The 24,185-nt window shown below is 52.7% G+C and overlaps 1 protein-coding gene across 2 annotated transcripts; it reads right to left on the bottom strand.

The window, feature by feature from the left end:
- Positions 1–1,451: 1,451 nt before the first annotated feature.
- Positions 1,452–20,859, bottom strand: LOC128749375 (vasopressin V2 receptor-like). 2 transcript variants are annotated; one of them, XM_053848954.1, is made up of 7 exons: positions 20,635–20,859; positions 19,235–19,306; positions 13,302–13,681; positions 8,506–8,751; positions 7,962–8,108; positions 6,377–6,929; positions 1,452–3,752 (listed from the first exon to the last, which is right to left on the bottom strand). In XM_053848954.1, exons 3-7 carry the CDS (start codon positions 13,677–13,679, stop codon positions 3,553–3,555), a joined length of 1,524 nt encoding a protein of 507 aa, XP_053704929.1. In that variant the 5' UTR covers positions 13,680–13,681; positions 19,235–19,306; positions 20,635–20,859; the 3' UTR covers positions 1,452–3,552. The 2 variants fall into 2 exon arrangements, with proteins under 2 accessions (XP_053704929.1, XP_053704928.1); XM_053848953.1 differs by having other exon boundaries at positions 1,452–3,755.
- Positions 20,860–24,185: the final 3,326 nt, after the last annotated feature.

Below are 24,185 nucleotides of genomic sequence, written 5' to 3' on the forward strand. Positions count from 1 at the left end.
CATTCATTTCACCTCAGCTCCATCTGAGGAGGGAGAGCGGTGCTGTCATAATGCTGCGACCTTGAGTGAAGTGTCTGCCTCGGCACGCCCACACACGCACACACACACACAGAGCTCTGACCGACGCTGCCGTGCATCCATCACACAGTGGCGTCTGACAAAAGAGGCGGAGGTTGAGATGATGCATTCTGACAGGCTCTGGATCGTCAGGAAACCAGGGCAGATGATTCTCAGCATCAGATCACTCTTCTGAGTCAGAGTCTTCACCCTTGTCAGAGGAGACACCAGCACCTGCAGGTCTGCTGCTCCCAGCTGGAGTGCGGGGTGTTCCCCTCAGTCTGGGCTGTGAGGGACTGACATGTCTGACTCTGATTCACTTCTCCCAGAGCGACTGCAACACGACAGCAAGTGCTCCACCGTGTCCAAAAAAGGAAAGCTTGCAGTGCGGAATGCCTCCAGCTGTGTTGTGGGCTGATTCCAACATGTGAAAGCTCAGCATCACCGGGAGATGCCGCGCATGGCCGAGCTCTCAGGAGGATTGGGCCCCACCACTCAGGATTAACGGCCAAGCACGTCACAGGAAACATGGATGTGACATGGATTCGGATTCCCAGATGTTGCCTGTGTCCTACACTAGGCGAAGTGGTCAGTCACATGGTGGCCGGACACAAGTGCCGCCGCCAGTCCAGCCGACACTGAGGTCAGGAGGAATGTCTGAACTGCCTTCAGCTGCCCTCGCTCTCCTCCTCACTCACCATCTGTGAGTGAAAGCCTGGTCCTGGAGGAGCACAGGAGGCCGTCACGCCCCTGAAGTGTGAGCCTCTCACTTCCCGTCAGGAAGAGGAAGCTGCTCGGCCATCCTGGGGATCCAGGAGCAGTTTGGCTCTTTCCTGCTGTAACAAAGCGAGATGCGGGGCGATGTTGCTGTCACCTTTCTGTTGGCAGAGCATCAGAGCGCAGGCTGGTGTCTGGGGGACAGGCAGAGTGGCATGCTGAAATCCAAACCAGAGGAAGAGACTGCTGCCCCCTGCAGGTGTCGGCTTGTCAGCTGGAGTGGGCCCTGAGCACGGCCGCGACAGTGACCCGAACTCACTCTCTACTGTCATAAAAACCTGTGAATGAAGGGGAACGCCATCCAATCATGTCAGTCTGGAAGAGCGCGACTCACGGAAGCAGACTCAGGAGAGGAAAGGAGCCGTTTCCATGACTTCAGCCCTCTCATGCTCTGTGGCCGTTTCTCAGGAATGCTGTGTTTTGGTCGCGGCTCCTGTCGACTCTGCTCTGCGTGAAATCGTCAACGCCTGGTGTCCGGTTCACACAGCTGCTGCGCCCCCTGCAGGTGTGCCATGTTCTGACCACCGCCCCAGCACGCACACAGGCCGGTGGGGTCCCTTTCCCCAGCCTCTCCCCCTAAACACATGACTGGAACCCCATTAGAGTCAGCCCCCAATTGGACCCCACAAATACCACTACACAGAGAACACAGACACACACACACACACACACACACAGCAGTGGCATTCATTTCTACACTGGGGTTTTATCAGCGTGTCAGCTGCAGCTTGAGGTGACCACTTCTGCAGAGCCAGAGTGATGGAAGCCAGTGGACTTGTGACATCACAGAGTCTGTCTTTATTCCTCTGAGTTACAGAGCCCGCGGTGGAGCCCGTCGTGGCGAGGTGTGTGTGTGTGTGTGTGTTTGGTCTTTTGTTCGAGGCTCTCACGGGGGGGGGGACTCCTGCTGCGGCCCGTCACTCGTCTCTTATTGCATCACATCTTCGTGCACACACACGACTGCAGGAGGAATCGGAGTCATTCACAAATATACATCCACGTTTCCATTTTTGTAACAATAAATAAGAGCGCAGCAAAGTCCCGGCCCATGACTCTGGCTGTGATACAGCATATCCAATGATCCCTGCTCTGCAGATAGTCCGTCTAAGAATAACAGCACTGACATCACTGGAAGATTAATCCGCTCCGGGAGGCCCTTGAAAAACTGTCTGACATTACAGGCACTTGGTTTGGACTGAGACTGTTTTCATGCTTCTCTCTTCCTGAAACTGACATGCCATCTAAATATACGTTTGTATTTTGGAAACCTCTTCCACTCATCTAGTCTGGTGGACCAGTCGCTCCTGCTGAGCCACGCAACCCTGGCTGCAGTGCAGAGTCCTGTGCTTCACATCGCTAATAAATAGACTTTAAACATGGTTCGTCCGCCGACATGGAATGTTTTCATCTCCGTGGTTCCTGTCAGAGATCTCCACCAGACATCTGTTCGGAGGACATGCACTTGCATACTCCGGTCGCGGAAACCTGGATTGTACGTTTGTCTTTTTCTGAGAGAAGTGGAGCCCCGAGTGTGTGTGATCCCTGGGTGGAGGAGGGGCAGGCAGTGGTGACCCCCCCACACGCCGCGCCGGATGAGTTCTGGAGTCGATGATTCGATCAAACGCACGCAGTTGCTTCAACAGTCAACAGAAGGTTTTCATCATCTGCAACATCTGAGTCTCGTTCCGTGGTTCCTGTGTAACGGAGGAGGAGGTGGTGGGAACATCCGACCTCTGTCTGTGGTGCTAGTAATGCTGTCAACCCTGAAATATACAAGCGTTGTCGTCGTCTGCACTAGGTCCTGGTGGACCTCCAGCCAGTCTGCATCCCAACACGTCTGAAGTCAAGCCAGCGTTGACCTTCACGTGTCTAAATATCATTCTGAGGGAGCTTCTTCTGTGAGCGAGGTGGAGGGGCCGAGGGGATCAGGAGCCCTTGACCTGCGCGAGGGCAGAGCTCCCTGCCTCCCCTAAAGTACCAGTCACACCTGGGTTATCCTCCTTCCTTTAGCTGGCGCAGCTCTCGGTGAAATGCAACATTAGCGCCTCCTAGAGGAGACTGTTCATGGTCCCATCTCTGCAGGGTGAAGGCTTGAGCACGTTCGTTCAAATGTGAATGAGAACGTGGAGTCACCAGGAGCAGGCCGAGACTGTACAGTCCAGGGTTGGAGGCCCGGTCCGAGTGAAACCGCCGGAATGTGGACACCGCCCGTGCGGCTATGTGATCAGAGTCCTCGGGAGGAGAATGAACCGGGCCTGGAGCCTCCACTGTAATCCGCCTTCTTTGATTTGTCAAGTTGACAATATCAGATCAGAGCCTCCTGCAGCAGCAGCTGAAACCTCCGTGTGATCCCAGTCTCGCTCCCACTCTTCGTGCCCGCCTGCTTCCGTCTCTCCGTCCGTCTGCGGATTAGTTCTCTCACTGCCCAGAGCTTTGGCTGCTGATTTGGGCATTAGTAGTTCTTCAGGATGGTGATCCCCACCTGCATTCCTGCTGCCCGCTGCGTCTGAGAGAGACTTTGTCATGATGAATCAACACTCAAGGTCCTTGGTGACGTCTCCCACTGTGGTGGAAATGATGTCCACAGTAAGGCCAGCTTTCATCGCACATGTTATATGGCCGCTGCTCTGATGTGCTGTTGACATCCTCAATGCGGACACGGCGGCAGCTGGACGCCCTCCAGCGTGGGACAGGTGTGGTGGGAGCAGCAGGTCCACCTCAGTACAGGCTGTCCTTAGTGGTGGAGGTGTGCGTGGTGGTGGAGTCGTCGGGCAGCGAGCCTCGGCGGCCCGGCTGGGAGCCGCAGCGCAGCAGGTTCTGCAGCTCCCGGGACACGCTGCTGGAGAAGGCGGTGTAGATCCACGGGTTGGTGCAGGAGTTGAGGCTGGCCAGCAGCATCAGGATGGTGAAGGCCACCCCTGCTGAGGGAGAGAAGAGGGCCTAAGTCAAACACTGCACGCCGCCCAGGAGCCCAGCCATTTACAAAACACTTCCTGATGCTGCTTTCCATTAACAGCTTTTCTGCTAAACAGCTTTTAATTGAATCCCAGAGCCCATTTTGAAAGCACATTAAAGCCAGACACACACAAACGTGGACAGTTCTGTGAGGCTGAGCTTCAGAACACCGTGATACAGCTCTTAATCACAATCAGTTTGGATCCTCTGGGGACCACTGCGTGTTGGTCACCACCACGGGCCCCGAAATGGCTCCAAAGCCAGAACAATGAACAGACGGCAGAATTGTTGCTTGACTGTTGGTGAGAGGCTCCTGAAGAGGGCATCAGGTGGACCATGTGAAGTGGCTCCTGTCTGCCAGGAGAAACCCCGAGAGCATCACTCAAGCAGCAGAGCTTTCACTTGAGTTCATGACCCTTTAAAGCTGAGTGTTGAGGGGACACTTGAGTTCTGTGTAGAGATGGGCAATATGGACCAAAGAAGTTATCGCGATAAATGGTGTAATTCCGGCGATAATAATTATGAGGATACAGCATTATTTGTTTATGTTTAAGTATAAAAGTGAACTAAGTGTAGAGATGAGAAATTCAATGTTTCAGGTCTCTGGTAGAAGCCGCTGGTGTCTGACAGACTGCTCTGCCAGCTTTATTTAGGGGTTAAATTGAGCCGTCTGTCTGCTGTATCTCATGTCTCTGAACAGTTGACTTGAACTATGGAGCAGTCTGGACACATTTCCCAGATGCTATTGAAGAAATATTAGAAATCATGTGAAGAAATGATCATGTCGTCATATTCTGGTCTCCAAATCATGATGCAAACTGTCAGTTTTTTGTCTTGTGTGATGAAAAACCTTTTCACAATTCTCTCTCCTAAAATGTTTGTCTTCCATGGCCTTATTGAAGATTTCGCTAATGCTTTGAGCTCTTTAGAATTTGTTGATGGTCCCTAACTGATGGCGTGTCGTAGCATTAGCGCTGCCTGTGAGAGTGTGTCCGCGATCAGTGAACCCTAATGGGGACACGGAACAGGACGCGGCCGCCAATACTGGAGTGAAGCTCCGTCCAATATCCATATCCAATATCTATTTTCAACCAAAGATCACCACACTCACCACAACTGTCACATGCCAGTGTCAGCTGTTTAACGCCGCGGAGCTGGAGAGCGCGGTGTACCGTCACGGTCTCCTCATGTTCACGTGTACAGGTCCAATGCTGCGAGTGAGCCGCGTGTTTATCGACTTTATGGTGAGATGCAGAATTGTCATCGTGAGGACTGTGTTTGGTGATATATCGTGTACGATAAGTTGATGTGGTGGAAGTGTTTGGCTGCTGAGTTGGGCCACTTGATGCTGCGTTTCCTGACACAACGGTGTCATCGCTGGATTGTTGGAGTGGTGACCGCTGAATGCAAACACAGCATCACAGCTCACAGCGGACGACACGTCCTCACAAGTGGTTGGATGTGATGTCACCGGTGTGGACGGAAGCAGCCGCACATTCCTGACATCAGGACCTCTGAATAGAAAACCGCCCTGTCAAGACAGCAGTCTTCTGTGATGACTCATGTGTTTCATGCTGCCATGACTGCGCCTCTTCATTGTTGAAATGTGAAACAAATGGCCAACACTCAAAAGCAGCAGGACATATCGAGCCATGAGTTATTGGCGGCTGGTGTTTGGTCTGTGCACTCAGATGACGGGACACCCACAGATGTTTGTCTGCCATGTGCAGACGCTCGATAGGCTTTCCCAGAATGCCCTGCTCTCGCTGCAAAACATTTACTCAGCAGTTCGATGACCTGATCTGAGCTCCGGGTTCCTGGAATTAAGCTCTACTTTTTGATGAGGTTGTGTCCTCAGCAGTTCTGACTAAACTCAATTGAGCAAAACTGTCCGTCGCCCAAACCTCCATCTTGGCTCTCAGCTCCACCAGACGTCTGTAATGAAGATGGGCAGGAAGAGCTGGAGGCCCGAGCTGTGTGGGCCGAGCGTGTGCCTCCACACTCAGGGTTGACTGAGTGACTGACATCTTGTCCTCCTGACACTGTTCAGCTGGATGCTTTAAAGCACTCTGAGAATCAAGGGAGGAGAGCACGGCGAGAGCTGCTGTGAGCGCTCCTCGGTCTGTCTGCCAACAGGTCTGGTGGTTAGTGGGGGAGTGCAGGTGAGCTGGCTACTTTGAATGTTTTAAAAAGCCGTCTGAATTTAGTCAACATGGCTCAGTAGGAGCTGTGCTTCAGGAATATCTCACCAAAACTCCACTCACGTTTTTCAACCAACAAAAACACCTGTAGAGATTATACGTCGCTGCTCTTCTTGGACCAAGTCGCAACTCAATCCAATCCACAAGTGTCATGAAGTCATGAAGGCGGAAACACAACTGAACGTAAAGTAAAGTGAGATGACACTATGAGTTGGGCATTATACAGGCACTAATAATATATTTTGTGCTGAGGAAACAGGGCGTCGGTTTGGAGTGCTGGAGGGCATGTTGTGCAGTTTAGGGCGCCCTCTAGCTAAAAGCCTGCCCCTAGTGATGGTGATGATATCAACCTGCAGCGATGAGGAAGGACAGAAGACTGAGCTAACCTTGGTCTGGAGGGCTGGGGTCCCAGGCTGCCCACAGCTGGACAATGAAGAACGGAGACCAGCAGATGGTGTACACCAGCACGATGACCAGGGTCATCCGCACGGTTTTGGACATGGCTTTGGTGATGCTGGGCGGTGGGACCGAGGGAGAGTGTGGGCGCGCGTGGTCCATAGAGCAGCGCGGTGAACTGGAGGCCAGTTCAAAGGCGGTGAAGGATTCGTGGCGGTCAGAAGTGTGGAGCGGCTGCTGGGCGGGTGACGGCGCGGCTGGAGCCGCTTCAGCTTGGCCGCTGCTGTACTGGACAGCAGGCGGTGAACAGTCGCAGCACTCCCCCGCCACGCTGCTGTAGGCCTGGTTGTGTGGCTTGGTGTTCAAAGACTTGAAGTGTGGCCCTCCCCGCCCGCCCCCTGACGCTCTCCGGCCCCTCGGCCGCTCCTCTTCCTTCTTTATGGTTTGGAAGCGGAAAAATATTTGGTTTTTCTTGAGCTCAGCCATCACTGTCCTTTCCGACTTCAGGTAGATGTTGTTGTGAATCTCCCTGAAGATCCGGATCTGGAAGAGAAAAATACGTTACGAGACATTCCATCATCCGGAGCCTGGAGCCGAGGGATTAAGGTTTACGACGGGCACTGGCTCACTCGTGTTTGTTTCTGAACTCTAAAAGGAAGTTGAAAGGGAAGAAAGTGTGTTTTGGCGATTGTCTTCAGCTTCAAACAAATGTCGGCGGTTTTATTGAACCTCTCGCTCTCTCTCATTCTGTCAATAGCTTTTTTCTGCTCTTACATGACTTCGAATCTGTTGTTCACCTACGACCTGGCATCCCAGTGGACCGTCAGTTACGGGTCCACCTCACCTGCCTCCCGCTGACTCCACATCATGCCTTTTAAAATGCCCAGCGAGGCCTCCTGCCTTGAATCGTGATGGTGAAAAGGCTCTGGCGCTCAGTTTGGCGCAGGTCTGGTGCATTCCTCCTGCTCTGGCAGCGGGCAGATTTTCTGCGCTGCGGTCTTTCAAGTGCTGCTTTAATTCAGGCGATTCATAGCGAAAATCTTTCCCTAAATAGAGCGACAGAGCTGACGGGACCTGATCCAGATTCGTCATCCAGCAAAGATGCGGCATAAAACCCCAGAATAAAATTGGTTTTCTGAAGTTTTCGCGCCAAACATAACTCTCACATGCTCCGGAGAGGAGCAGAACCAGAGTGTTTGTCTTTCCCTCTTCATTCAGACAGACCTGTGGATCCTCCTCACGTGATGCCGTCCACTGACAGATCTACAGCAGGGGTCTAACTGAACCCCCCAAGGCCCAGTGTGGGTGCAGGTCGTTGTCCCAGTCGGTCAGGTGGACTGACCAGCCAGGTGAAGATGGAATGTCTGTCTGGTCTGGTTGTAACTCGTGTGGATGACTTTAGTCTCCCTGGTCCAAGAGCCACGTTGAGTGGAACCTGTGCAGTGTTCAGCCAGAAGCCAGACGGCGACTTGCCACCAAACCACCTTGTGCCCAAGTGAAATAAGTGATGGAAAAGTGTGTTCTCGCTGAGTCAGAGATCACAGAGTGAAGCAGAGTGAATTCTCACTTCCTCACCTGGCAGACAGTGATGATGAGAGCAGGAAGCAGGAAGACGGCCACGGTCATCCAGGTCACGTAGGCCTTCAGCCCCCACGGCTCAGCGAAGTGACCCCAGCACTCAAACTCGCCCGGACCCACTTCAGAGCGGGAGAAGATGAAGATCTGAGTGAACACACACACAAGTATTGACCTGTGAGTGTCAGATGATCGTCTACCTGCCCATCCCAACGCTCTCCTGCAGCCGTGACCATGGAGCAACAAACCTTACAGGAAGTTGTCTATTCCTTCCTGTGCTTCAGGTTCAATCCAGGTCTTGTGCATCCTCTGCTCCTTCTCCTTCATGACGAATCACGAGGGTCCATCTTGTGAGGGTGGACCAGACTTACCTGAGAGCCCCCCCACCCCCCCCCAACCTCCTTCTGTCCGCTGAACTCTAATGACCTCATGCTCTAAAAATACTCGGCCATCTTGAGTCTGACAGCGAACACCTGCTGCTCTCATTTCCTTTTCCCCCCACGTGGTCCGTGTGTGAGAAAGCAGGATCATGTTTCCCCCTCACCTGTGGTATGCTGAGGACCAGCGCCAGACCCCAGGCCACTATCACGGGGGTGTTCCAGCGGGACATGGCCCCCCCTCGGTAGGCCTGCAGCGGGCAGCAGATGGCGTGGTGCCGGTCGACTGTCATGGCCACGATCATGTAGGAGGAAGCAAACATGCCCACAATCTGCATGTACTTGATGGAGCGACAGAGCATGTCCGGACCCCGGAACCTCTCGGTGATGTCCCATATGAGCTGGGGCAGAACCTGGAACCACAGAGAGATGAGATGATGCCACAGAAACTGCTCTTTCTTTCTCCAAATCTAAAAAGTAATAGATGAGTTTGGGAATTTTGTGTTTCCAATAATCCAATTCAATAGTCAAAACTGCTTTTGGGGTCAAAAGTCTGGCGTGAAGAGCCACTGGCTCTTGTCATTGAGACGTTCCTCTCCTCAGCTCTTCATTCGTGAAGACTGAACAAAGTGTCATGGACCACCAGGCCTCTCTCCACCACATCAGCACCATCATGGTGGTGGCTGCCATCCGTGACAGTTTCGTGTCACAGGACCTAGCAGTCTGGAGCGCCGTGTCTGTGAGTGGCCGTGCGAGCTGTACGTTTGTGTCGACCTTTTGGGACGGAGATTCAGGGCGCGCTGAAGTGTGTGCTTGGCCCATTAGGTGATTGAATGATGACCACTTGCGGAGCGGCGTTCACAAAAGCAGCAGGGCTTCCTGAAGGTCACCTCTCAATGAGCCTTTGTTCCTCACCACATTCTGCATTGTTTGACGTCAAGAGAGTTTGCATCCTGCCAATATAGTTGGCCCTCCGCAGACCCCCCCCAACCACAGCGTGATGAAAGAGTCACTCTCTAACCCACTTGCTCTCTGAACTGAAGCATATTGCTGTTTCCGTGCACCTTTGTTTGCCTTCGTCGCTTGATGACCCGTGCTGACCCCTGCCGATCCCTGCCACTACTTCCTGTTTGAGCTCCCCCAATTAGAGCGTCCCTCTTGTGTGCAGAGAGAAGCCTTGTGGGACGCTCCGCCCTGGTTGTGATTGTTGAATCTGTCGGGGAGCCCGAGCGAATTCTACTGCGCTAGAGAGAGAGAGAGAGAAACTACACCGGTGCTCACATTTGACTAAGCAAATGATGCAGCTGCTCGGAACAACAACTCCAGCAGCACAAGCAGCCTGTGCGTCCCTTAAAAGACTGATGAATTATTTACATTGCCTTGTAATGATTTACATATTTAGGGCTCGCCCTTTGTTCCCAGCAGACATTCCCAGTAAGCATGTTTAGGTTCCCATGACACACACACACACGTGTCAGCATCGAAACTACACGACCTGTGACCTGTGAAGTCAGTCACCACATTGAAGATGGCGGTTCTGTTCTCTGACTCTCAGCACAACTTCAGAAGACTCCTGAGAACACACAGCTTAGTCACGATCTAAACCCTCATTCAGCATGGTGCAGTTGTACTCGTAACCCAAAACAGGTCAATGAATGTCAGTGATAATATGAATGATCTGCTGGTCGTGCAAGGGACGTTTGCAGTGCGGCGCACCCTGGTGAGGGGGAAGGAAGGAGGGTCAGGTGATCTGTCGTTTTGGAAGGTCTTGGATGTGTGAGTGCGATGGTGAGATGCACCAGTGGCAGGTTTGACTGGAGACTGGTGCAAGCTCTCCTTCCCAGCACAGTCATCCTGCCATTCCTTCATGTGCGCTGGAGAAGGACACACCACAGCGTTTTTCCATCTGCTGCCATTTAACACTCTCTGTGGCAGTCACATGAGATGAATCCAGAGTCAGGGAAGTCAACTTGGCGACGAGGAAAGAACAAGATGTCAAGATGTGAGAGCCGCTGCCTTCAGGCCATCATCATCCTCTTCTGCCTGCTTTCGTATTGGGTCAGAGTCAGGTCTCAGTTTCACTCGTGACCAAGAAGTGGTGAAGGACTGGAGGAAGAAAAGACTAGCTCGAACTGGGAGACGTGCCGCCCCAGAGGGACGATGGAGAGCAGTCCAAGAGCTGGTGTCTTCTGACAGTGGAGTTAGCTTCATGGTTGTTCTATGTGTGTCTCCACATGACTCCACGTGTGACAACACTGATCAGGTTAAAAGCCTTGAAAATTGGAGCGAGCTTGTGGCACGCACACGGCGTGCTGCGCTTCTTCGACATATGAGCGAGCTGACTGTGAGCACTATTGAATCCATCGATGGTGAGAACCGATGTCTCATGTCTGAGGAGTTTATTCAGGTGTCCAGAACTGTCCTGCTGGTGTCAGCTATGAGCTGAGGTGGACTCTCTCGTGTGGGGCGGCCCAGTACCCACTCAGGTGACTTACTCGGGTGAAGCCAGTTGGATTGAGCTCCATTATTTATCTATTAGTGACGTGGACCTTGTTTGCACCTGGACAAAGGTTGTGATGAGATAACAGAGCGCTACATGGCTGACACACTCAATAACCAGCTACACATACTGGAGCTGAGGAGTGTAAAGTTCATCCATGTAGAGATTTCATTGGAGTTATGATCATCTGGTTCTGATCGCTTCCTCCCTCCATGGATAGTCACCAGCTCAGCCGGCTGTAAATCAGAGCCTGATATCTGCTGGTGTCAGACGTGGGCAAAGTGCGGCCCAGGGGCCACACGTGGCCCTCTCTCTGAAACTATGTCTGTGGGCAATAAAAAGGTCTCCTGCGAGCTTCACTCTGATCTGAACCCTCATTTCTGCATCGTAGCCTCTCGAGAGTGTTGAGCTCGGCCCCTGGAGAAGTGCACTTCCCACCGCTGGATGAGGTGGTGTCACTGAAAGATGGCAGCCTGTGGAGCATGGACACCCGGAGAGCAAACACCCGTCTTCAGGAGTGCCTGCTGTGGTCCAGGCTCTGTACCTCTGACTCACTCTTTATGGCACAGTTCTCCAGTCAGTTTGATGTTGACTGAGCCATCTTTATTTTTACGAGCTTTGGAAACATCCAAAACTATTCGCTTCCTGATCAAAATGCCCTCCTGGCTTGGTGTGTGTGAACAGCACTCTGTTCTTGTGTTTTTGCCATTAAAGCAAGTGCTTTGCAGAAAGGTTCTTTTTTTTAATAAAGTGATACCAGGCACCACTCCTCATGAGGCCTCTGCTGGCGCCAACATGGTCGTAATCCTTTTATCACTGGTTTTCCCAGTGCAGTGTTGAGCAGGAGTCAAAGTTTCTTGTTGATGGTGTGCAGTCTCAACTGAACAGCTCAGATCTGTGTTCTGGCTCAGCCGGATCCTTGGTTACGTTAGGACCTGGCCCAAACCTCTGGCTAATTGAAAAGGCCTGGCCTGCAGCACAAAGCAGAGCCAAGAGCCGAAGCTGCCGTCGAGCCCGGCCACCTGAGCAGAAGAGGAAAGTGTCCGACCCTTCTGTCACGCTCTCATCTCTGCGCCCAGTTTGGCTAAACTGCAGAATCATAGCTGATAAGAGAATCAGCGCCAGATCTGCTGAGTCTCCTCCTCATGTCAGCATTGACATCCGGACGCCTTCCTCTCATGGTCTCCAAGGTCTCTTGTTGGAGGTCCGGCTCAGTGAGCTGTGCTCCGGAAATGACTGGACTTGCTGGGTGGAACTGGATCTGGAGATCTCGGTGACTGGGACATCAAAGGAGAACCGCTGGATGCAGTGTTCCTATAGAAGTGGGTCATGACCTGATATTTGGCAGCGTGTATAAGGCCTGTCTGGCTGTGTTCTAACACATATGGGAGCTATATTCTGTCAGGCTGCTCTCTCGCTGAGAGATCTGTGTTTCCACTGCGTCATCACTGAAGGTGGGAGCACACGTCCCCGTGTCGAGTCCACACTCGCCCCGAGTGCAGGCGGACTGGACTTGCTTTGCTTCCCCAGCACTACCACAGAGCAAACAAGCGAAGGGCAGTCAGACAGGTCCTTCTACATGCCATCAGCTCGGGTCTGTTCAATTCATGCTGTCACCCTGCCAGTCATGACTCAGCACGAGTGTCATGGTGGACCCGTGGCGGGAGCCCAGGTCGGAGGTGAGACCGGGTGAGAAGGGAGCTGAGCCAGAAGAGACAACTCTCCACTTACTGGTGAAGTCAGAACCTCCTCTTTGGCCTGAACTGCAGGTCAAGACATGGAAGCCTGGATGTAGATGGAAGAGTAGATGCATCTGAGTCATCCTCTGGTTCCGTCTGTCAAGTGAAAATCTTTCGTGCAGCAATCAGAACTCTAACTTGTTTTTCTGATTCAGATCTCTGCCTCAAAAGTAAAATAGTTTAGAAACTGTGGCCTGTTGCTCAGCGATATTGACTTGAGGAGCAGGAAACACTGTTGTAAAGCCTTGTTCAAAGGGTCAGGTGGGTCTGAGCCGCCGATGACATGAACAAGACATGAAGAGCATGGAGTTTGACCAGCGCCAGCCGCTCTGTGACACGTTGACCTGCTTTCCCCTGCATCTGCTCTGCTTGGGCTCAGGGAGGACCTGCTCCTGCAGCTCTGACTGAGTGGTCCAGACGAGCATCTGCATCGCTTCCTGATGAATCACAGCACTTGATTTAGACTGACAGGTGGAGCTGCACTTTCCTCCCCTGAGGCTTTGCTGCGGCGGGAATAATCCCTGACCAGTTTTCTTGCTGCGGTGAGATGACATCACACATGAAGCGGCCTGTCCTGAGATGCAGTGAACAAAGAGCCGGGGCCCCAGCAGGCAGTGGGAGGGACTCCACCGGAGAGGCGAAGCTTCTGCTCTTCTCATTCAATCCCTCTGCCTAAACCACACCAGCGTCCACACCCCATGCAAAGATCCAAAGATGGGCTCACCTGAAACAGCGCCACCACCAGGTCGGCCACACACAGGTTGACCATGAAGACGTGCATGGGAGCGTTGTGCTTCCTCCTCCTCAGCAGCACCCACAGCACGAAGCTGTTGCCCAGAGTGGTCAGCGCCAGCACCACGCCGAGCACAGCGATCTCCGCGCGGGCCAAACCCAGGTCCCTCACCGGGGGCTGCGGCAGCGAGTGCGGGGTGCCGGTGGAACCGTTCTCTGGGAAAATTCCGAAGAAGGAGGCACCGCCGTGCGAGGCGTTAGAGTGGAGTTCGGAGAGCGAGGAGGACGAGGTGAAGTTGCTGGTGCCCGCGGCCACCAGAGCGGAGAGGGCTAACCCATCCCAGCCGGCTTCCACGCTGATGCTTTCCATTCCTGAGAAGAGAGAGAGGGTTAAGCTGTGGGAAAGACGATCGCATCTCTTGTTGTTTGTTGGGTTATGGAGAAGCTGGAGTCATGAGGACGGCTCAGTTCTGCCCTCATCAACAAACGCACATTTGTTGTCGCTATCTTGTTCGATCTAAACAGCCTCTAAGCGTCGGCTGATCCGGAAGCAAGTTCTCGTGTCACTTCGCTTTGTTTTCGCTGTCCAGCTTTTAATAAGTGGTCCACGTGTCCGTTTCTCCGTCCTTCACATTCTCCAGTTCTATTTGACGCAAGTCCAGAAGAGATTATTTTCTTTCTCATTCTTTCTCAAGGTTGATCTGACCGACTCTGACTTCTATCCCAGCTCACCATCCCCTCACCTCTGCTCTCCTAATCGCTCTCATTCCCCCAGTCTGTTTTTGTTCCTCTGCGCCCCTTTTGTCCTCATCTCACGAGGTTTATTATTCTTTGCTTATAAATAAATTGCTCAAAATAAGTCGACCAAAATGAGAGGAGAGTGTGAGAGTCGTGGGACGCTGAGGGCCGCTGCATGCTCTGCGCAGACGACGGTGAAAGACCAGGTCAATGTGCTGCTCGGGAGCTCCTCCCACCTCGCAACCCCAAGACAAACCACCGGATTCATCACTGGCTGGAGACATGCTCAGACGCTCATATGTTGGCTCATAGAAACCTTCTTCTTTTGTTGTGAGCTACAAGGACAGAAGAAGGGATGGAGTTGTGGGGTCAACTCCCCTGGTCCTCTGTGGTTTTATGTTTATGGTGTTGTCAAGATCAAACCAACTGAGTCCAGTTGCTTTGTCTTTTATTTGAGATTTGTGGCACCAACAGACCCAACGTATCGAAGTGAGGTGTTTCAGAAGTGGGGTTCATCTAAGAGCTTGGCCAGACATCAAGTGTTGATGACATCACATCACTGTGTGATGTCATCACTGTGCTATGTGCACAACGGTGGCGCTGTGCCTCAGCCGAATACAAACGTGTGTATTGACAGAGAGTCACCTGCTGATGTTCTTCTGCTGGTCTAAATATTTGGATCTCCTCAGGGCTTTCAACTGCTCCTGGTCCAAAAACCATCACTTTCGTGTTTTTACTGGAGGACTGCGCATTCCTGTCTCCGCCTCACTGTTGTCTCTGCTGCATTGCTGCAACATGACGCGGCTGAAAGTGACCAAACATGTGCGAACAGCCAAGGATGAGGACGTAGATGTTGAAAGCGAGGAGCGGACACCGCAGCCCGAGGCGCAGCGCTGCGTGCGGCCCTCCTGTGTGGCATGGAGAGGATGTGAAAATTGATGGTTGCACGCTAGTTTGCCTGCAGAGGAAAGACGGGGAGGGGTGGGACCACTTCATTAATCGGAGTAAAAGCTTCAGGCTAGTGCGCAACAGGCTGAGCTAACTGCTCTGAGAGCTCCTCCACAGGGAGCTTCACTGGCAGCTGCTTGTGCAACCCAGAGGAGGAGACTTAGGTTTCTTCTTCTTGGACCTTAGACGATGACATTAGAGAGTCCAGGGAACCGGTTTTCTGGAGAACACTACAAGTCTTCCAAGTGTGCTGTTTTGTGTCAAGCCTCTGTCTGTGTCCAGCAGATCTCATGAACCTCACTGGTTGTCCTCCTCGCCTCCATCTGTGACATCCTTGGTCCAACACTGTCTCTCCTTCCACGTGTCCAAACATCTGTCCGCCCTAACTTGGTCTCCAACCTTCTCCACATGTCCCTCTGATATACTCCCTTAGTATCAACCTCCTTCTCTGACTCTTCTTACTCTGAGTCCTGAGTCTCAGAACATACACATCACGTCAGGGACCACGACACGCCTATAAAGCTCCTTTGTGCTCTCATCTTCTCATGGGCCCATCACTCTACCTGTCCTCCTCCTCTCTCTCTCTGTATTATGTCTCGCTTCTACTGACCACCTTCTCCTACCAAGGGGCAAGAACATTGTCGACACCTGTGTCACTGTGAACCCACAATCATATGCGGATGTCGTGACATGGGTCCAGTGTGCTGAGCTCGTGTTCTGGACCATTCAGCAGGATCTGTCTGATGTCGGCGAGGGAGTTAAAAGCGTCGGGGAAGGTTATCCCTGGTCTCCATCCAGAGCGGACAGATGGTCCGGTGTCTGGTGTTTCCCACTGTCTTCTCTTTGAATTTGTCCTGACGACAGTGAGCAATGAGCGCGTCCAGTGAAAAGCCTTTAAAGTAGCAGAGCCAGAGTCGTGGCAGGAGGGCTCGCTCCTCTCCAATGACTCCAGGAACAAGTCACTCGTGTTTATACGGGACTGGAGTGTGGGGAAGCACCTCACAATGACTCCTGACAACCTTGTATGTGAAGGATTTGCTTCACTACCTTGGCGAGACAAGCTTCTTCAGCCTACATTTGAGCTGACCAGCAACACGGGTGCATTCCAGTTCAATATGCATGAAACCCCTTTGCCGCGACCAGTCCAAAGCCGTTTTAATAACATGTTTCTGCGGTCATGCAGATATATGAAGCAGATATCAAGAGTGGCTCTCCGCCAGCCGGGCCAGACACAGCCTATAGCTATATGCTCTGGCTCAGGACTCTGTGAACTCGGCATAAACTCTGGCCCCGTCCCTGTGGCGACTGGTAGCTGGTGGCACCTTCAGGTCCGCGTCTCAGCTGAGCTGGCTGGTTGTTGTGGCTGGTCTTTGAAGGGGGTTGATGGTTGAGCAGCTCCTCATCTCCTGGATCTCCTGGAGTCTTGTGGTTGCTCTTTGGACCTTTCCTCCACACCAGGCGTGACGTCATTCCCTCCCTGATGTCAATCCACGCAGCTGAGCGACGCTTCATATCTGCGACCCATTCATCCCGTGATATCTGCACCTGTCCTGGTCATGGGTGCTCCTGACCCCTGGCAGACTTCAAATAGAGACGTCTGCATCAGAAATGAGTCACATGGTCTCATCTACATAATGAGATTACATGGTCGGCGCACAAAGAATCCTCTCATGGAAGATTCCCTGATCACAGGGAGGGGAACCAGTAGCAACGGCCTCCTCTCTCACAGGCTTTGATGTCTTAGACTTTCATTTCTGACACTGAGGAGATTTATTCGGCAAATATTGATGGGGAGACCGGAGATCCTGATCATGAAGTGCAGTCACAACTGGATGCTCAGGCTCTCAGTTTGGAACGTTGGTCATGACAGGGATTGAGTCGACTAGGACCACAGTTGAAGGTCCCAGTCTGCTGTGTCAAACTCTGCGGGTCACCACGTGACCTTTGCACGTGACAGCTACTGACCACTGCAGATGTCGAGCGAACTGAACTGGAGCCAGGCTGGTCTGTGAAGGGCTGCCTCGCCGTTTCTGCCATATAAGGCGCGTGTCACTCTGAAGCCGGTCCCACTTCTCCTGGTCCCCTGTCAGAAGCCACTCGGGTCCATGCGGCCCGGTCCTGTCAAGCTTTCATCTAAATGCATTCCTGGAGCTCGGCCAGCGCCAAGCACTCCGCAGCTCCTCAGTGCGAGCGGAATGGCGATACCGGGCTCTCAGAAGCTAATTGACCGTCTGGTCTCTGAGGAGGAGAACATTCCAGGCAGGGGGTGTGGCCTCAGCGCGCACCGCCTCTCGCCTCTTCACCTGTTTGTGTGCAAACAGATGAGAACTTTCCGAAACTAGGTGGCACCTAACACTTCCCGTGAGTCAGAGCCACCAAAACAGGCAGATGGTGCAGCGGCTCTTCCTGCGCTTCCTTCCTGTCCTCCGTCTGGGTGGTGTCCAACCTGCGGCCCGAGGGCCATCACTTTGATGCCACTCTTCTGCGTTCAACATGCTGGATGTCACTACAGATGTAGCACCAACCTCCTTTTGTCACCTCATCCTCATCATATTGCCACTTTTCAAAACACGTCTTACATGTCTGTCAGAAAACATCCCACCATTTATATCTTTATGAAATGACAGGGTCCGTCCCAGTGGCTGAGCAGAGGATCAAAGCGTCATTACGACTTTGAATAATTCAGTCGGGCTGATGAGCAGCTGCCGCCTCGCTGCATGACATCATCAGAATTAAATGTCAAATTCATTTCCTGTTTCTCGCCTCACTTTTCATTTATCTGCCCTTCATCTCTGACTCCTCGTGGATCCGTTCAGAGATGCTCTTCCACGGCTGGTTTGGCCCACTTTTAGAGGCCGAGTCAGCAGGAGACTTGGCCTGGCGTCGCCTGGTCCGGCTCGTCCTGGAGCGTGTCTTGCTCAGGGAACTCCCACCCTTCCTCTGCTTCAGCGGCTTCTCTCTTTTCTCTCACCAATGAGTGCGGGTGTTGTGAGTAATAAAAACTTCTCACTGTCTTGTCCAAACATCCCATTAAAGTCTCATCATGTGGGCCTGCGCCTCATTGCCCTTGCTGATTTCATCAGCCTGCATGTCGCTCCCACAACATTTTATTTCCACAATAACCAGGCAGAGAAGCAGGTCCAAGTCCTTTCCATCAGCGCTGATAACAGCCGTTCACGGGACCACTCTCTGCTCTTCCTGTTATTGATCATTAACCAGCTGTTTGGTGACATCAGCGCTGAACATCTCACACCTGGAGCCGTGGAGCTTCACTGGTGAGGCCATCAGATGGTGCTTTGACACGCGCACACCTCAGATGTTTGCCAACGTTTGAGTCCATGTTCACAGAAACGGAATGACAACGGTTCAACGTGATGATGTTTTTTGGTGAAGGAGCTGTGTGAATTGCAGTGATGCACCCGACCACTAGAGGCAGAACTTCAGGCTGATCTTTTCTCCTGTCTTTCGCTCCTGCAGATTTTTTCTCTCCGCCTCTTCTACCACTCCAGCGAAGTGACTGCCCCCTCATGGCCACAGTAAGTGTCAATTTAGGATTCAGTCTACGTCTGTCCTGGTGGTTGTTTCTGAAGCGACTTGTTTGATGGGTTAAACTGCACTTGGTCAAGGAGCTTCTGACATGGTCTGCAGACGTCACCCACAGTCAATCCACTTGTGTTCCCATCATTGGAGCTGAACCCTCAGTGCTACGCTCCAGTTTGTGACTTGCAGCGTCTAATCCTGAAAATTCATCTCATTTCATTGGCAGTGTTTGAATAGGAAGCTAAATCCAGATAAGATGGGATGTTCTGAGCAGAAATGGAGCCTGAGCTGGTGGTTTTCCCTAACTTTGACACCCAAAGACAGAACGTCCGTGTCGATCAGCCGACGTCACGAGCTCACGGAGCTTCAAGGGCAAAGTGACGAGAGCGCTGGCTCCAAAATAGCTCAGAACCGAGTGTTAATCACGTCTGGTGGGATTCTCCGGCGCTTCACGGGCCCACTCTGCTGAGACGTTCAACGCTAGGGCTGATCAAACAAAGTTGAAAGTGCTAGCCCACATTGGCAAGTCACTTAAATAAACCAGGATTTATAGGTGCCCTGATCGCATAACACACACACACGCACGCACACATGCAGGACTGCTTTATCTGCAGACCTTTGAGTCTCCTGCACAACGAGACTCTGTCATCATCATAAACGCGGGAAGAAGGGCAGCTGAGGGGGACGATGGTGGCTCACCTTGTTGTCAGTGCATGGTCAGCTCTCTCAGGCGTGTCCTTCTCCCCTCGCCGTGTGTTTCCTGAGTGCGCTCTGCGAGACAAAAGCATTAGAGGCGTCACCATCACACTCCATTAGCCTTCCGTGCGAGAGCAGATCAGATTTGCAGACCCCCAGCAGCTTTTCCAAGAGTCAGAGAGCCACACGTGTCTCGGGATGGATGTATTTACAGCACCGTAACATGCGTTAACATTATGTTTCATGTGTCATGACTCACGCTTGCTGGCACCCTGCTTGCCATTGCTGCCGTCTGAACATGAGGTCAGAGCTCCTGCTCGGTTTTAGTGGTGACGTCACGTGACACCCACCCACATCTGTCTCTACTCCAGTTTTTGTAACTGTTGTTGAAGCAAGACTGAGAACATTACCGCCACCTCCTGTCCAAACCTGCTGACTTTGGCTCTCATTTGATATGCACAGTAGCGTGTCTTGTTATGAAGACGGAATACATGTCGGGCAGTAATATTGGGTGGCGTTTTTTTCCCTGCAGACACCTCAACCACCGTGATAGATCATGACAGCTCCACTCTATTCCGAGGCTCCTGCTCCTGCACTTGGTTTTTGCTTCATCTAGACTTTCATGGCTCGAGGTTCCGTCGGTGTCACTGTTGTGTTGCGCTGGGAGTTGCTTCCATGTCATTTGAAGGTGAGCATCAAACTTGTTTCACCTGAGGTCACCAGTCGTCATGTGCACGCACTCGGTGGGATCCTCAGCATCTGAGAACGTACGGCCCGAGCGACTCAATGTTGCATTGCGTGGTCTCTGAAGTACTTTCCGTCCCTGATGATGGAGCTATATGTGAAGTTGCTTATTAGTGCTGATTTAAAACACATTTCTTCTGTCATGTTTGTGGCAGCTGAGTTCTTCTCTTCCAGTTCTGTTTTTATTGAAAACAAACTTAGCACTGGACTTGTCGTTTGAATTCTTCCTCAAATCTGCTTGCTCTCCATCTCAAGCTCATTTCCATATTTCAATGACTCTATTTGCTCCATTTCCAACCTCTTCTCTGGTGTGATCAGGTGGATGGTCTCTTCAATGGGCTTCGTTTATGGTTCATGGTATGTCATGTTTCCACTGTTGACTGCTGAGCCGAGTCTTGATCAGAAGATGCCAGTGCCGCTTTGACCATTCTTCTATATCTGCAGCTACAGTCATTTATGAATCAAAGGGTGGTGAACTGAGGGCTGCAGCGCGTGAGTGGCATGTTTGTGCTCAGACATCAGATACGCTGGATGCAGGGAAGTGACCTACATGGATCCGTAAACAAATCTGTCCAAACAACAAAGTCCCTGTCCCCAGATCGAGCCCCATGGCTCTGGAGTGGCTGGTGGTCCCGGGACGCTGAGAGGGAAGGACTCACTTGTAATGGAGCGGAGGCAGATCCTCACATCCTCGGAGGCTGTCTGTCATCCACTGGGTCTCTCACAAGTTGCGAGGAAGTTTAAAATCTCCGCCGAGCGTGTGCGACAGTATTCCACTTGATAGCCATGTGTGTCCGGCTCCCGGCGAGTCACGTTATACTCTCGCAATGTGCTGCACCTTCAGCAGCAGCAGCAGCGCGACTGAATTTGAGCTCCGTCTGCTCCTCTCCCTCCCCCACTCTCTCCTCCTCCCCGTCCACCAGCCTGTCCTCTACAAGCGAGGGTGGAGTCAGCGTGGAGCCGTTTGTTTGACATACCTATGAAGTCTGCAGCCGGAGCAAGGTGGCTGTTTGAACACAACACATCCACAAACACAAGTGCGTGTGCGCTCGGTCCTGCCATCGACACACCACGCCGCTGACTCTGTCTTCCGTCACCTTCACTGCTGATCTTCCGCACATCGTGGAATGCAGATTGGCTGAGTCAGCTGGGGCAGGATCGGGTCACGCCTTTGGCACACAGTGGAGGTGAGAAGAAAAGAAAACAGGACGAAGGTGGAGGTGGTTGTTTTAGGACGGTGGGTCACGAGAGCAGCACAGATGTTTGCTTGGATCCAGGATGTGGAAGGTGCATGAGGAGGATCAGACACCAGGAGGTGTTTAGGAGGGAGGGGAGATGATGGCGGGGGAGTGGACCACGACCAAACCACACAGTTGTGGTCTGGTGACAACATCACGTCAGCTTTGGAGTGATTTCCTTCACGCCACACCAGACAGTCTGTTGAAGCACCAATATCTTCTCCTCACATCCCTGACACCTGCACGCCACACCCCGGCAGCCGGCTCAGACTGAGGCGTGTGAAGTGGTGGAGGTTCGGTCCACCTCACACCCTGACCCAGGAAGGTAGCTGGGACATGTGACTTTGACTTGAGTGGTGTCAAGTCTGGAGACGGTGTTGACCTTGGTGAATAGGCAGCTTGGACTCGCTGCACAGCTCAAGGGCGAACATCTCCAAACACTCCTTGGAGTCAGAAAGCCCGGCCACCCCGTTGCTACTGTGCGAGCCGGTTCACATGCTTCCCTCCAGCAGAGCCGACCTCCAGCACCATCGCCCGGATCTCGGAGGAGCAGTTCGTGCCGAGGAGGACGGAGAAGTCTGGTTCGAGTTAGTGAAGCGTGAAAACATCAGCGTGTTGGAAACGTCGCGTTGGCCTGTCCTGGTGCGTGAACCTCAGTCGCAGGCAGATGAACGGGAACATTGGGACCTTTAAATATCCCCAACTGTCTGTTTCCCCCCGAGGTTTCCGGCTGGACATTCTCCCACATGTCGGGAATGTTTCCAGCTCCATGTTTTGGTCCCGGAATAAAAATGACAGCTGTGTTTTCAACAAAGCGCTTTGAATGGCTCTTCTGGGAGGCTGATCCGCGGCGTCGGTGGTGACAACACGGCTTGTTTGATTGTTTGGATCAGCTGCTGCTGAACTGAAACCAAAACCTATTTAATCGGACTCGGTGTTGCTGTTTGTCCAGGTGCTGCTGTGAAGTATCTAAGTGGGAGCACGTGCGCTTCAGGAAGTGAAGTTTGGTGCCATCATTTTCACATGTTTTCACATGTTTTGCTGGATTCCATCTTTCGTTTTCTGCCTCCCTCTGCTGCAGAAGACGGCCCTGGTCCTGATGAGGCGGAGCGCGGTCCCTCCACCCAGCTGGATGTGGAGGAAGGCCTTGTTGGGCTGCTCAAGTTAGAGAGGAGAGCTCCCACCGGTGGCAGGGTTCAAGTGTCATGAGTGAGTCTGTCCCACGGCCCCAGGGCCCCGGGCCTCCTGGGCTCCTGACTCGACTGTTGTTCAACAGATCAGAGTCATAACCGTCCCAGTTTTGAGCCCAGTGGACCTGATCTGTTTGTGCTTCTTCTGCAGCCGCATCTTTTGGATTAAGTCCAGTGATGTAAGAGGTGAAACTGCCTGTCTTTAAATTGAGTTGAGTTGTGAGCCAGGGCACGTGTGTTCCAGTGTGGGGTCAGTAAGTCCAGTCCTGAGAGTCTCGAGTTCGTCGACATCTCCACTGTGCATGTGAGGGCAGGACAGATGTGATGCTCCTGAGGTGCATGGATGGATGGGTGGTGTTCACTCAGTGGAGGGAGCCTCACTGAGATGAGTCCATGACAAATGAGGTCAAATGAAAAGTGCTGGGATCCGCCTCAGGTCGAACCCGGATCATCTGCTTCAGTTGTTCTTTACTTTGCCAGCCAGATGAATCCATGGGGAGCTGTCAGGGTGATGAAGGTCTCTGATGAGGCTCCGTTTCTCATGAGGAGCTATGCTGCGGGGTCGGGCGCAGGTGTCAGGCCAGCGACTGCTCTGTGCTGACTCAACATGGCCACTTGATGGAAAATCGCATTCTTTGAACAAACCTGTGCGGCCATTGTGTGTTCTTCCTGTGCTTGTTTGGGTTTTCCTCAGGTGCTCTGGTTTCCTCCCACAGTCCCAATACGTACTGTGGTTATTTGAGCCGCAGATTTGAGCTGACGGAGGAGTTTCTGTTGTGACGGACAGAAGCTCTCATCTGCATGCAGCAGGACACGAAGAAGCCCCTTGGTTCTGAACGGGCAGCTCGGCGCCGCTCGCAGAGGACCGCAGGAATATAAAAAGTCTCTGCCCCACTGCTGAAATGTGGGACACAGCATTTCTGCTGCACGTCCTCTTACAGAAAGACTTGACCTGAGTCATGAGTCAGCGCTTTTTCTTTTGTTTCCACCGCCAAATGAAAGTCTCCAGAAGACAACACGGAGAAGGAGCAGGTGTGCAGAGGTGTGCGGACTTGAATGCTGACTTTGGTCCAACTCACATGGGTGAGACCAGGAAGATGACTCTCTCTCGCCCCGAGCTGTGAGCCAATCCCTGAGCAGGTTCAACTGGATCAGCGGTGTTTGTGCGCTGACGGTGTTGGAGGGACCGGACACAGGCCTGCGAGGACTCCGGCCAGGCGGGCTGGGTGCCTGGAGGGTGCAGGGGTGGAGGGAGCAGAGCAGCACATGTGTCCACACAGGCTTGTTTAGAGCAGTGTGAGTTTGACAAGTGAGTGTGCAGACGGACATGCAGATGTGCCGGAGCACTCCTCCTCCCCGGCCCTGTGTGTGTGTGTGCGCATGAGTGCGTGCGTGCGCGTGTGTGTGTTATACAATGATGTGAAGGTGTGGAAAATGTGGAGCTTTTAAGATGTAAATGTCCAGAGCTGAAAGGCCGCGTGGCTCTCTGGGGACGTCGCCTGCCACTGTCTAACCACCCGGAGTTTCCAGAGTCACTCCAGTTGTATAAGGCTGCGCAGCAGTTTCATGTTCTGTCCTGGGAGCTGAAATCTGATTGACCATAACCCTTGTGTACGGCGTGTCATGTGACCACGGCTGCGGAGACAAGCCGCCGCATGTCTGTGACCTGGTGTGGAGGAGAGCCCGGGTCTGAGCCTGGACCGCATGTGGACTTGATGAAGGGAGCTCCTCCATCAAGCCGCGAGACGTTGTCGGGGAAGGAAGGCGATTGTTTCCAGGCCT

Source organism: Synchiropus splendidus, chromosome 18 (genome assembly GCF_027744825.2).
Source record: "Synchiropus splendidus isolate RoL2022-P1 chromosome 18, RoL_Sspl_1.0, whole genome shotgun sequence".
Classification (NCBI taxonomy): domain Eukaryota; kingdom Metazoa; phylum Chordata; class Actinopteri; order Syngnathiformes; family Callionymidae; genus Synchiropus; species Synchiropus splendidus.

Bases quoted from the DNA above. Each gene is read 5' to 3' on its own strand.
- LOC128749375 (XM_053848953.1), bottom strand. From the start codon at position 13,679: ATGGAAAGCATCAGCGTGGAAGCCGGCTGGGATGGGTTAGCCCTCTCC. The intron at 8,109-8,505 runs GTGAGGGGGAAA...GTGTTCACTCAG, and splicing joins TGGTCCTCAGCATACCACAG to ATCTTCATCTTCTCCCGCTC. The intron at 6,930-7,961 runs GTGAGGAAGTGA...TTTCTCTTCCAG, and splicing joins TCATCATCACTGTCTGCCAG to ATCCGGATCTTCAGGGAGAT.